The sequence below is a fragment of the Phodopus roborovskii genome, unplaced genomic scaffold, assembly GCF_943737965.1.
Source record: "Phodopus roborovskii unplaced genomic scaffold, PHOROB, whole genome shotgun sequence".
Lineage (NCBI taxonomy): Eukaryota > Metazoa > Chordata > Mammalia > Rodentia > Cricetidae > Phodopus > Phodopus roborovskii.
The window spans coordinates 6,718,983-6,732,951 of NW_026125281.1; the positions used below are offsets into that span (position 1 = coordinate 6,718,983).

Here is a 13,969-nt window from a genome sequence, read left to right on the forward strand (position 1 = left end):
TAGTGACTGTATATGTCTTTTTATTTACATTTGACTGAGATAACATACCTTATTGGTTCAATTAAGTGTCATGAACAGAACTAATTGTTCTTCCCTTATGTAAAAATAATCCAGGTCAAGTTTCTGATAATTAACCTCGTCTCTTTCTTTTTTCTTTAGCCTTTAATGGATCAGTTGTTGGCTTCTGACTGTAGGCGTCCTCTCTCGACGCTGATAACCAGTATGCCTGTCACAGAGCCTGTGGCTCACACACTTTGCTCAAATACTCCAAAGTGCTCTGTTACTAAATATCTCCTTTCCTCAGACTTGCACATGTGGACTTTTATCTTCTTTTGTTCTTTTCACAGAATGAAAAGATTTATTCCTTAAATTTTCCTTAGCAAATATAACTATACTTAAAAATAAACCAGCTATAAAATATTCTGCCATATATGGGGCTGACATTGAATACCAAATGGAGCCATTTTTGAGAACCAGCTGTAATTGATAATGATAATTTACTGACATTGTTTAGTTGATCAATGTGTACCATTGATACTACTAAATTGTCTTTACAAGACTATCAGTAATATTCATGAATTTGCATTTCCAGATGACAAAAGCCTGTTCAAAGCCAGCTATATATATTGAATTTAGTTATTTTATTTTCTGATTATTTTATTTGTTTGTTTGTTTAAGGATTAAAACAAGGTGAGCCAACCATGACGGGCAAAACACAGACCAGCAACGTCACCAATAAGAATGACCCCAAGTCCATCAACTCCAGGGTTTTCATTGGCAATTTAAATACAGCCATTGTCAAAAAGGTCGACATTGAAGCTATTTTTTCAAAGTATGGGAAGATCGTGGGCTGCTCCGTTCACAAAGGGTATGCCTTTGTCCAGTACATGAGTGAACGTCATGCAAGAGCTGCAGTGGCTGGAGAAAATGCCAGGGTCATCGCAGGCCAACCTCTTGGTAAGTTATGCTCAATGGCAGATTTCCCTGTAATTTATTCACTTGTCCGTGTGGCTGAATTTAATTGTCAGCAGCTCCGTACTATTTATTACTTCCTAAACCAGTTGCAGTGTCAGAAATTTATCATTGGAGTCATATCATTTTGCATGTAGCTAATACTATCTCAACAAATATGCCAGCTTGTGAATAAAGCTGTTTGTGGTATTTACAACTTTTACCAATTCTGAGAGAGGCAAACACAATATATGCATCCAACTTAAGTTTGCTTGAATTGAAATAGTGTGTAACTTCCACAAAATGTATGCTGAGTTTATCAACCTTCCATATAAGATTTTTTTTTCCTAAAAGGATAATTCATTTTCTTTATTTACAATTCTTATTTGGGAGGGAATGTTATAAAATAGTAAAAAAACAAATACATTTTCCAGACTAGAAAGGGTCTCAACTCACTTTTGGTGTATATTATGCATCCTCTATGCACCCCAGCGTTCACTTTATGCTTCAGGTCAGAGGAACAATACTTGATTTTTGCTAAGAAAAAACAGTATCTTGTGAGGAGGAATAAAAATGAGAAGAAAACATTTGTAACCATCAAAGGGAGAAAAAAATCAAAATCTTGTATATTTTCCCATATAAAACAAATACTACCAATCCATCAGTTTTTGTCTCATTTATGTTTCTTATCCTGGACATATTCGTATTTCAGACTGATTATATACTTTCTTGATTATTCCACATGTATTTCCCCACATCCTGTCTATTTTGTAACTTCTATGTCACTATCCTTAGAATCCCCAGGTTGTTTTTTTTTTTTTTAATATATGCAGCTCTTACAATAAAATCTTCAATCCCTCCCTTCCATCTATATTTCAAATGCAGTCTAATATCTCGTATCAAACAGTCTTTACCTCCCTCTGTGCTACAGACTGTATACCAGGGCCCCAAGGAAAGGTTCTGCTCTAGGTGACTTCTCCACTCTGGGGGAACATTTGTCTTTGTTCATAAACATGAATTATGTCATCAACCTCTTGGGACTCCTCCAAGGAATGCAATATGAGAAAAATGGATACTCTGTCATGTACCCTGTGAACTCACACCTTCCATGTCTCCTGCCTGGTGCTGCCTGCATTACTTTACTCATACTGGCAGCCTTGGCAGTCAGTCTCCTACATGGCAGGGATGCTCGGCTCCCAGAGGCTCTGGGCCTGTGGAAACCCCTGCTTGCTATTTGTCCCCTCAGATGTTGTAAACCTAACCGCCACAGAGAGCCTCTATGGTTAGCTTAAAAGCGCTGGCCTCTATTACAGTCCCTTGAGTTTTGTCTAATGCTTTTGTAACCATCATCATCACTATCTTGATAAGATATTTTAGTCTGTGATATTGCCTCATCGTGTCCACAAGCATAAATCCAAAACAGTGTGCTAAAGAAACCAATTAAAAGTAGTGAATAATCGAGTGAGACAAGCGTGACGAATACGATACTGTCAAATTTGATGAATTCAGGGAAATGTTTGGTGCAAGGAAATGTGGAACATAGCTGTAAATCCTCCTATAGAGGAGGCTATGGTCCAAAGATGGGGAGGCTGCATACATCTTGGGTTATATAGTGAGGGTAAAAAACAAAATGGGAACCTACGGTATTCATTAAAATGTGAGTATGGTTTTGAAAAAAATAATGTTTTTATGGGATATCTGATATAAATCCTCAAACATATATAAAAAATGAAAGTTTTTATTTACACCTTCATTGTTCATGTCTTTCCTTCGGTAAAGAAAGATGATATTTTTCAATAGTCTAATCTAGTCCAGGTGCTCAGGTCATTTCCTTAATACATACAATCCCCATACTTACCGTGATACTGGGTTTGTCTGGCTATTTGCTTCTTTAGAAAGTGTTGTGATTAGAAATTCTTACTTCATGGCCACATTCAGATAATCTATGGTCAATCTATTACTTGCATCTCATTACTGTAAAACTAACATGACCTTGCAGAAAGACACTTGGTTATTACTTTTTATAAAAATAATTATGAATATAAAGTCAATTCTAACTCTGATTCTTTTTCAACCGACTGTAGTTAATTCTCTTGAACACTGTTCTGTGTCACCACTTAGCTGATTGCTATCTTTAAAAATACAGACCAGACAAAGAGAAAGGAATTTAAGCCTAGTGTCTTAACTTTACAAGACCAATGGATGAAAATGGTGTTCTATGGTGATAAATTACTTATGATTTATCAAAGCTTACTTGAGGATTCTGAAAGCAATGTCAGCCACAAGGTATAGAAGCCAGGTGGTGGTGGTGGTGGTACACAGCTTTAATCCCACCACTTGGGGGCAGAGATAGACAGATCTCTGTTAGTTCAAGGCCACACTGAGCTATATAAAATATAACCAGTCATAAAGAGAAACAGCTCACACAAAGATGCTCTCAGCACTTGGGATCACACGCCTTTAATCCCAGGACTCATGAGAGGTGTTTAAGACAGGAACAGGGTCTCAGAGATAACATTTGTCTCCAGCCACACTGAAGAAAGGAAGACATTCAGTCTCAGGAGTCTCCAGCCATGGTGAGGAGAGCCTAACAGTCTGGGATTACAGTCTGAAATCTGGTGGAGCCAGGATTACCTTTCAGTCCGAAGTAGCAAGAGCTAAGAGCTGGTAGCCACCTGCTCTTTGCTTTTCAGCTTGAAGCTTGAACCCGGATATCTGTATGTAGGTCTTTTATTTTTCATTTTACAGTTCCGCCATGCTCTGAGAAGCAGAGTCAAATGCCGCCTCTAATGGGATCGTTTCTCATTCTCATCCAGACCTTTGTCTTTCCTCAGTGTTTCCCTGGGGATAATCTCCAGAGCAGATGCCTTAAATAGACTTTAAATCCAAATCTGTGCTAAAAACTTATTCTTTTATGTGGAACCTACTTTATTAACTTCTGCCTAAGTGGAAAGATTTTCAGAATCAGCAGGTGCTTTGCAAGTCCTTTGTTTCTTGGAAATTCTAGATATATGCTTAGAATGAGACTATTTTTAATTATTAAATGTAAAATATTAACATTGAGTATTTTGGTGCTGCAAGTACCAGAATGAACTGAATAGTTTAAGATGTACAGAGCACGCTGAGATGTCAGTAAGAGCAAAGGTCAGGGAGCAGGCTGGTGTATGGGTAGCTGTTGAAAAAAAAAAGTGGGTATGTGATGGAAGTCTATTTTATGATGATGGAACTGGAAAAAGAGGTAATCATGCTAAGAGTTAAGGAAGTAGTCTGATATCAGCTAACAAAGTTAAGAAAAAATTAAGAACAACCCACACAATTCTGGGCTGATTCTCTGTTGACAATCTTGCAAGTCATTAAGATGATACAGGAGTTTTGGAGTTTTTTCAGAGGAAAAAATGTTTTAGACTAAAACTATGAGTCCAGTATAGAGTGTTTTGTTGTTTTTGGTTTGCTTTTGGTTATTTTTCGAGGTATGGTTTCTCTGAATTGCCTTGGAGCCTGCCCTGGAACTAGCTCTGTAGACCAGGCTGGCCTGGAACTAACAGAGATCTGCCTGCCTCTGTCTCCTGAGTACTGGGATTAAAGGCATGCGCCACCAGTGCCTGGCTAGCATTTTTTATTAAGGATAACTTACATGCTAAAGGATACATGGACATGTGTATTACTAAAATCTCACAAATATAGACACCCAAATAAGTGATAGATTTAAACAAAGAGTGTTAATTATGAGTTATTGACATGAATTGTGTTACGCCTCTAGAAATGGATAAATTCATGAAGTGATTTTGATGGAATGCAAAGAGAGTGTTGGATGAGTTAGAGCAGATGGGGAGATCTTTAATTTCCTATAAAGATTCCTAAAAAAAAAAAAACAAAAACAAACAAGCAAACAAAAAAAAAAAAAAAAAAAAAACACCCAGCAAAGATGGAATCAAATTAGTTTTATTGGGATTTCTTAAAGGAATATGGGTGAGGGTTTTTTTTTTTTTTTTTTTTTTTTTTTCAGGAGCAGCCAATATTCAAAGACAGTTATAACACCAAAAGCATACTTTTAATATAGATACCATCTCAAGAAAGCTAGACTACTCAAGAGGTAACGTAGTCTGCTTTCCAGATAATTTAGTTGGTCTAAATCTATTCCGGGACTTTGCCTGGTTGGTTTTCCCTCCTCCAGGTGACTATGCCTATCTGAGAGTGTCTTAGCAGTCCTTACTGTAGTGAGAGGTCCGCCCCCCCCCCCCCGCACCTGTGGCACTGACCACACCCATTTGGGCGTGGTCACAGGTGCATACTGGAGCTTGTGGTATTTGGTCTGGGGTCCTGGACAGTCTTGCTCTCTCTTGGTTCTAACCGAGTCCCGGAGAGCAGCCTGGGTGTGGCTCCTCAATCAGGAATTTGTAGGTCATTGATTTCTTGTGTAAGTGACTTCTCCTAGAGTGAAATATATAACCCATATTTATCCTCTCCCCATGTATCTTAATATGTTCATCATCACCCTACTGCTCTTATATGCTTGAGAAATAAGAGACCCAGTGAATCTGGTCAGATTTGATGACTTTCTGTAACAACTGGTTTGTTTATTTTCTGACCTGGATGAATTCCTTGCAGGATGGAATATGTTGATCTTCCCTTAGAATACCCTATTTGTTCTCAAAATGGGGGTTGGGAGGAGAAGGAAGTCTAGGCAGGGAGACAGGAACACACAGTTTTTATGAAGTGGGAAAGAGGAAAAATGTTGGAGCTCTAACATGAGAGAGGAGGGTGTGTAGAATAGAAAGAAGAGGTAAATAACACTAAGGATGTTCGAAAGCCGACTAGTGATAATTATTTTATGTTTGCTTAAAATTCATACTATATTCTACTTATGCATATTAAATAGATTTGCATCATTCTGCGTGTCAGTTCTCCCCAAGAACCAAAGACACAACAAAACAACCAGGGAAATAACAATGGAAAAGAAATAAGCAAGCAAACAAACAAACAAACAACAACAACAAACAGTGCCCACCAAGGGAAAATTCTCTTTAGGTCATTGGTGTGAGGAGGTTGGTCCAACAAAATCCCCATAGCAATGTGGGCTTGTGGGCATTGCCATTATCTTTTCTTTTTCTTTATTCTCTCTCTCTCTCTCTCTCTCTCTCTCTCTTTCTTTTTTTTTTTTTTTTTTTTCTTTTTCTTTTTCTTTTCTTTTCTTTTCTTTTTTTTTTTTTTGACAGAGCAAAAGGAGAGGGGAATGTTGACATTTGACTTTGTGTTTTTACCCTTTTGTTGAATCTGGGCCCTAGCTCATAGGATGATGTCACCCATTTCCCATTTTAGAGTTCTATTGTAAATCAATTCTGGAAATGCCTTCAAAAACTCAGCCCGGGGTAAATCCAGTCAAGCTGACACAGATTTTATTGAGGTCTGTCCCCTAGCAGACAGAAGACAGTACTGAGGACAGAAAGAAAAAATAATATGTCTCCCAAATAGTGGGCTTCCACAGGTTCTTAGTCAGCTGATGCAGAGGGTGGCAAGGTTTCTACATGCTTATTGTCCTTCATCTTGTCATGTGCTTGAACTTAACACAAGGCTATAGTCATGTGTTGCCTTGTTTCAACCTTGACAAGTGGGTGGCAGTGCTTCACTATCACTGACTGAAGTTTGCACTTAGTCAGGCTCACGCACAGTGTGAGTGAGGAAGTTGCTGGGAAGCAAAAGGGAAGGGTGAGCAGCTTCTGAAGCATTGCCCCTTGTGGAAGAAATTCTCAAAAGCAGGTCACATTACCTTGTTGGAAGAATCAGGGTCTTTCCTACTCTATCTCACCCGAACATCTATAAATGTGAGCTAAATGCACCTCTTTTGCATTCTAGAAAGTGGCACTAAGGCATTTTGTTACAGCAGCAGAAAATGAACTATCAATTGTAATCTTCCTAAAAATTTCTATGTTAGACAGCTGACATCTTACCCGTGAAGTACTTTAGTTACCACTGCCAGACTACTAATGATTTAAAGACTTTCGACATTGTATGTTCTAGTGTTTAGGTTAGTTGCAACACAAAAACGCAGTATTTATGGTAGCTCAATCATCTGTCTATTAGGTTACAATTCTTTCTAGGTCAATATTGTCCAATCACATTCCCACTGAATTGTAGAGAACATTTATTTCACCAAGTCTTACTGTCTGTCCTGAACAAAATTATTAGCATGACAGCAATGTTCCATGGAACAGTTTCTACTCAGGCATTACAGACCTAGTCAGGGTGTTTTGCTTATTGGGGAATATTTTTACCTCACCAATATCATGTCTGTGTGCACACTGAGTGTTTTCCCCCCCCCACTAGAAACATTTTCTGCTATAAAGTTGTTATGCAATTCTGTTTTTGACATACAAAATAAAGATATAATTTTATATGCTTGTCTAGTTCTTATAAAAAGAGAAATAACTTCAAATGCATTAAATCTTACCTTAAAATCACAAGGCATGGAGTTACTGTAGTTGTTCAGAAGTTGGGGCCCAACCTTCAATTTAATCTGGATCTTGCAAGAAGATCATAGTCTGATCTTGGTTAGCTACTGACTCTAGATTTTTAATTTTTACTCTGTTGATTCAGATTCTTAAATCTCATTTCAAAATACATACAAAGGTACCTTCAGTGAATTCAGTGGTCCATGCATTTTACCAAAATGAGAAATTTCAATGTAGTACAATGTTTTTGACCGTTATTTTCTTTAAAGGTGTATGAAGTTATGTTTTTCTTAAATTAAATTTAACTTGTTTAAACAATGAAGAAAACTTTGTTCCTATTTTTCTTTTATTTCTTTTAAACTTATATTAGTCTTCCCTATTCTCAGCTGAATTTTTTTCAAAGACCCGATGTAGATTCCTAAAACCACACAATTAATATTAAATGTTCTTTATAGGGGCTGGAAAGATGGCTCAGAGATTAAGAGCACTGATGGCTCTTCCAGAGGTCCTGAGTTCACTTCCCAGCAGCCACATGGTGGATCACAACCATTATAATGAGATCTGGTGCCCTCTGCTGCCCTTAAGGCATACATGCAGACAGAACCCTGTATATATAATAAATAAATGGGTAAATAAATCTTTAAAAATTTGACTGACAAATTTAATAAAAAAAAAAAGAAAAAAGTTGTTCATATCATGCTTCTTACAAGTAATTCATAGTTACTATAAAGCTTAAATTACACATTAAAAATACTGAGATAAATTATAATCAATATGGTATTTGGTAGTGTTATAGAACTGTAGCATTTCATCATGTTTGTTAAGAATATATTCATTGTAGGTAATTGAAGCAAGTGAAATCACTGATAACCCATAATGAAAACATGTCCTAGACCTGTGCCTTTGCTTCATAGAGCACAGTATACTCAAGGGACCTGTCAGTGACACTGCCTACCTCTTGTATCTATGACATTTTCCAAATGTGTTCCCCTGCCCCTTACTGACTTTGCCTCTTTGTATTCCCAGGTTACATTGGCTTTCTAAGGAAACTTACTTATAAGTATGTTTGTAATATATTTGGATAGCATAATACCATAGTAGTCACCTTTTGGTAATGCTGCCTTCTAACCATGTATAATATCACATGTCAAATTCTATACAGAAAGGAATATTGGCCATAATTTAATTCAAATTAATTTCTTATTAATTAAAAACTTTTCAGCACTTTTTTGCTGTGCATTGGATATAGAACAGCCCACCTTTTCCTCTGGAATCATGGCAATAAGGTGGAATAAAAGATTGCTAAATTTTCTGTGAAAATAAAGATATCCTCATGATCCATATTACTATAGTGGTTCTGAAAATAAGACAGTGTCTAGACAATTTATTAATTAAAAATAAATACCATCTTTATAAAATAAAAGTTTATCTCAGTTTGGTTTCTTAACTCGCTATCATATAATTTAAATTTATTAGGTGGAATTCTGACATTCCTTGTCAATATCCGTTGAATCTGGATTCTAACACTTGTTAATATTAGAGTTTCTTATTATTCTTTTAAACTAATTATAATCAGAAGAACTTTTGTTAGCACAAATACATTCCCTTAAAGAGCAGAAGAGCTTTAAAAATATTTCACACTGACTATTTATAGATCTGAAGTTGTAGAAATTCTTCTTTTGAACAAAAATATCATGCAGAGGTTAGAGACTGATATACATTGGTGCCAATTTCATGCATCTACTGATTACACTGCATGATTACTCATGAGCGATAAATCAGCATTTGTAATGTCTGTCTTTTCAGATTATCTCACTGTTACATTGCCTGAAGCAAACAAATTATGAACTTTGTGAGTTGGCTTTAAATAGTAGGAAGAAACCAACATTTAAAAAAAAAAAGACGAAAAGAAAAAAAAAAAACTTTTTCTCTGAATATCATTTGTATCATTTGTAAGTGAAGAAGACTCTATGTTTAGATCCAGAGTCATCATTCTATCATTGTGATAAAATACAAAAAGGAAGAAAGGAAGGAAGGAAGGAAGGAAGGAAGGAAGGAAGGAAGGAAGGAAGGAAGGAAAGAAGGAAGGAAGGAAGGAAATTTCAGGGATTTCCGTTCATGGTCCTGGGTAGATGAAATTACTGTTTTGTCCTCTAGGAGGCATAAGACCATATCAGAGAATATATGATGTCAGAAAACAGTTCACATCTTGCCAGCTGGAAATCAGAGACAGGGAGCCAAAGTGAAGGTTAGGGGATAAAATATATTCTTCAGGAATGAAACCTCATGGATTCAGTTTCAGCAAAGAAATCTTCCCTTCTATAATTTCTATCACCTCACAGTGTCATGCACAACCTTGTGAATAGAAACAGAATGATTAAGTCAGAATGTTCATGGCCCAATCACTCCATGGATACCCATTTCTGGATATATATAGCAGATGTCTGGCAGCTCAAACAAGGGATGGTGTCATTTCCACAGGCTCACATCCCTTGACCTCATCTACTGGATTGGGGATGCACAGATCAGCTTCCATTTAGGAATTCAAAGACCAGAACAAGTGAAATTCTTGTTAGACAAGAATTTGTCTACTTAGTGAAGATAAATTAAAACTTTAGTAGTTGAGAAATTATATGATGCATTGAGATGTCTGTGACATGCTGGGACCTTTACTACAGATGGTGTTGTGTGAAATTTTACTTTCTGAACTAATTACATGGGTGCTATAGAAAATTCATATGCACATTCTTTTGGCAACACCATTCTATACTGCATGTGGTGGTTTGAATGAACACTGTTCCCATAGGTTCATATATATGAATACTTGGTTTTTGGGTGATGGAACTGATGTCAAGGATTAGGTGTGTGGTCTTACTTGAGAAGATGTGTCATGGATGGTCTTTGAGGTTCCAAAGGATCCTCATCATCCCTACTGTCTCCCTCTTTCATTTCTCTCTCTCTCTCTCTCTCTCTCTCTGTCTCTGTGTATATATATATATATATATATATATATATATATATATATTTCTCTCTTTGTCTCTATTTCTGTCTCTCTTTGTCTTTGTCTCTTTGTGTGCGCCTCTATCTCTGTCTTTCTCTCTCTATCTCCCTGCTTTTTCTTGTGGATCAATACACAAATCCTCATTGTACTGTCCCTGTTGCTATACCTTTACTACACTACCCTGTACTCTAATCCTGTGAAGCATAAGCTCCCATGTCAATGTTTTAGTCTATAGTTTCGGTTATGTTGCTTTATCACAGCAATGGAAAGCAACTAAGATGCTGCAGTGAGTACTACACAAAGGTAGTCTCGGTAGAAGCATAACTTGAAAATGAGTTTGCTATAAGTGTTCCCTACAAAGTGGGAAAAATATTTTAAAATATTTTTTAAAAATTTGGATGAGCAAGACAGTAGTTCCAGGTGGATGAGAGTTTATACTTACAGTCTTAATCCTGTCAGGAAGCATTGTGGAATATCCAACTTATGTAAAAGAAGAGAGAGAGAGTAAAATTTGTGTCATGCTGTGAGAAGTTCAAATGCCTGAAATACTGAATCCACGAATTGAAAATATGTTTGAAATAGAATTGTAAGTATGATGAGATTGGTTTCTAATGACTATTTCATTTTATACTGATTACTTGTCATTTACTGTTATGTTCTTCCTTTTGTAATGAATCATTTATGTACACAGTGTTTTCTCTTACTGTTAATATATCCATTCATTTGTTCCTTCATTTGCCCATTACTATATTTAAATCCAAAAAAGGCATAAGCATAGATAAGTTTCTCTGGAATGAAAAATTAACCTACTTTGTGTCAGCTGTTTACTGGTCAACCCTCTCTCTGAACTGCTGGGTATCCAGCACAGGGCCTTGAGCATGCTAAGAGAACAATCTAACCTAAGCCCTTGGTTTTGAAAGAAAGATTTCACTATATACTTTATGTTGCTCTTGAACTAATTTTATGGCCCTATCTGGCCTCACTCTTGATCATCTATCCTTGGTCTTCTGAAGTCTAGGATTCCTGACTTGTGTCATAAAATAGATATAATTCTTTTCTATGGAATTGGTTCATAACACAATTCTCTTTCTTAGGTAATACGGTGACTGTAACTTTTAATAATTTCTTCTGCACTACCTGTGGTCACACATCTGTTCTTAGTACATTATAGTCTAGAATTGACAGTGCTGACAGTTAGAGGTCTTATACTATATGCATTGTAGAATATTTAGAAAGATCTCTGCCTTTCATCTGTGAGATATCTACAACTTCACCTCTAATCCTTGTTAAAAAAAAAAATACAGTCAGATGTGGTGGTGTACAACTTTAATCCCTATGCTTAGGGGACAAGACAGGCAGATCTCTATCAATTCAAAGTCAACCTGATCTACAGAGTGAGTTCCAGAACAGCCAGAGCTCTTAAACAGAGAAACCCTATCTTGAAAATCCAAAAAGAAAGAAAACAATTCATTTGAAAATTACTTAGCATTTCCTGAAAGAAAAACACCCACAGTTAGACATCATCGGTTCAAACTCTACAAACTAGATACTTAGATAAACATTTATTTACAGAAATACTCTAGTAGTTTTAGTCAGTATACTACATGAAAATATATTTATGTTATTTTAACATAAGTCATACCAGTGTAAAGATGCATTATTCTACTTGTCCAAAAACTTAAAAGAAATCTCTTGGAAATTTTGATGTAATCATGACTATAGCCTATCATTTGCTTCAACAGTTATATTATTTTAAATCCATAAAACTAGAAAAAAAAACTTAGCTTTTCTATAAAATTGACACATTTATTATAGCTATTCATAGTTTTTCACCTAACTGGCTAAAAATACCCCTTCTTCTACTCATATCCTCAGTGGACTGCCATTTAGAGGTATGATTTCTTGCCCACTAAGTATTTCTATACATACATATCAGAATATCACTTAAAGTTATGAAGAAGGAGAGATTGGTGAAAGTGTCTAGGTGAAAACTACTGTGAGTTCTGAGATTACTCAAGGACTCACTTAATCTCAGATATATACTATCCATAAACACCACTTAAATATGTTAAATTAAAAATCTATGAACTTTGGCATATTTATTTGATGTCTTAGAACAGTTATTCCTTCCTCCCTTGCATTACCCACTTCTATTTGAGGAACTGTCTAACATGTGCCTTCAGGTACAAATTAGATACGGAGTTTGAACATCCAGTAAGTACAGATTGACACAAGGCCTAGGGTAAAATGACAAGTTCAGATAATCACTGTTGACATTGTGTTCTACTCCCAAAATCCTGAAGAAGTTCATAAACCTTGTGGGAATTTATAAGTCACAAAAATCTTGTAGAAAAGGTCTGAAGAATGGTGCTGGGTATAAAGAACACTTTTAGCAAGATAAGATTATATAACTCTATTATCATTTGGAATGATGGAAAACAAGGAAAAGATGTTAGCCTTTATGCCATGTTTAAGGATATATTACTAGCATGGTTGCTTAGGCTAATGGGCTACCAAACTTTAGCTTCTCAGATATAAATGAAAGACCCCCTTCATCTAATTTGAGCACTCCTGGTAATAAGCACATAAACATTCTTTCTATTGTAAATCTTCATATGTGCTTTAGCCTTTGAAGCTTTCAATAAATCGTTATAAACTTTTCTGTCACTAAAGAATTACCTAGTGAAACCTTGTATTTTACACATGCAATTTTCTAACATATAGAGATATTGCAAGTCATTATGAATTTCAGTTTTCCATATATATATATGATAGTTATTTTTTCTTTTGGAAAAAATCTATGTACACATATGAAAGTACTTGAGTAGCATATAAGTAAAAAGTATAAGGAATTCATCATGAGAGAGTATATATATATATATATATATGTATGTGTGTGTGTGTGTGTACATATATATTTTTTTCTTATTTTACATATCGATCCCCAGTTCCCTCTCCCCTCCCATGAATGCCGAGCCCCCTCCCATCCCATCTGCCCCCCATGGAGTGATGCCTTCCAAGAGGGATCATCACAATCCTTCAAGTCATTTGGAGTAGGTTCTATTCCATCCCTCCTTCCTCTAGGCTAAAGGAGTATCTTTCCATGCGGAATGTGCTCGCAAAGTCCTTTTGTGCATCAGGGATACATCCTGGTTCCACTGTCAGAGGTCCGTTAGACTGCCCAGGCTTTCTAACTGAGATCCATGTTCAGGGGATCTGAGTTGATCCAATGCTGGTTTCCCAGCTATCAGTCTTGGGATCCATGAGCTTCCCCTGTTCAGGTCAGCTGTCTCTGTGGTTTTCTCCAGCCTGGTCTTGACCCATTTTCTTATCACTCCTCCCTCTCTACAACTGGATTCCAGGAGTTTGGCTCAGTGTTTAGCTGTGGGTGTCTGCTTCTGTTTCTATCAGCTACTAGATGAGGGCTCTATGGTGGCATATAAGTTAGTTATCAACCTCATTATTAGAGAAGGGCACTTAAACTTAAGTTAGCCTTTCTACTGTTGCTCAGAATGTTATTTGGGGTCATCCTTATTGGTCTCTGGACATTTTTCTACATTTCTCTAGA

The 13,969-nt window shown here is 36.4% G+C and overlaps 1 protein-coding gene across 1 annotated transcript in view; it reads left to right on the top strand.

Annotated features, from left to right (window-relative positions):
- Ralyl (RALY RNA binding protein like) overlaps positions 1 to 13,969 on the top strand; it is a 519,057-nt gene that overhangs the window by 226,592 nt on the left and 278,496 nt on the right. The window contains exon 2 of the mRNA XM_051196821.1: positions 679 to 957. Coding sequence (XP_051052778.1) covers positions 702 to 957 — 256 coding nt within the window. The 5' untranslated portion in view covers positions 679 to 701. The remainder of the gene's footprint in view (positions 1 to 678; positions 958 to 13,969) is intronic.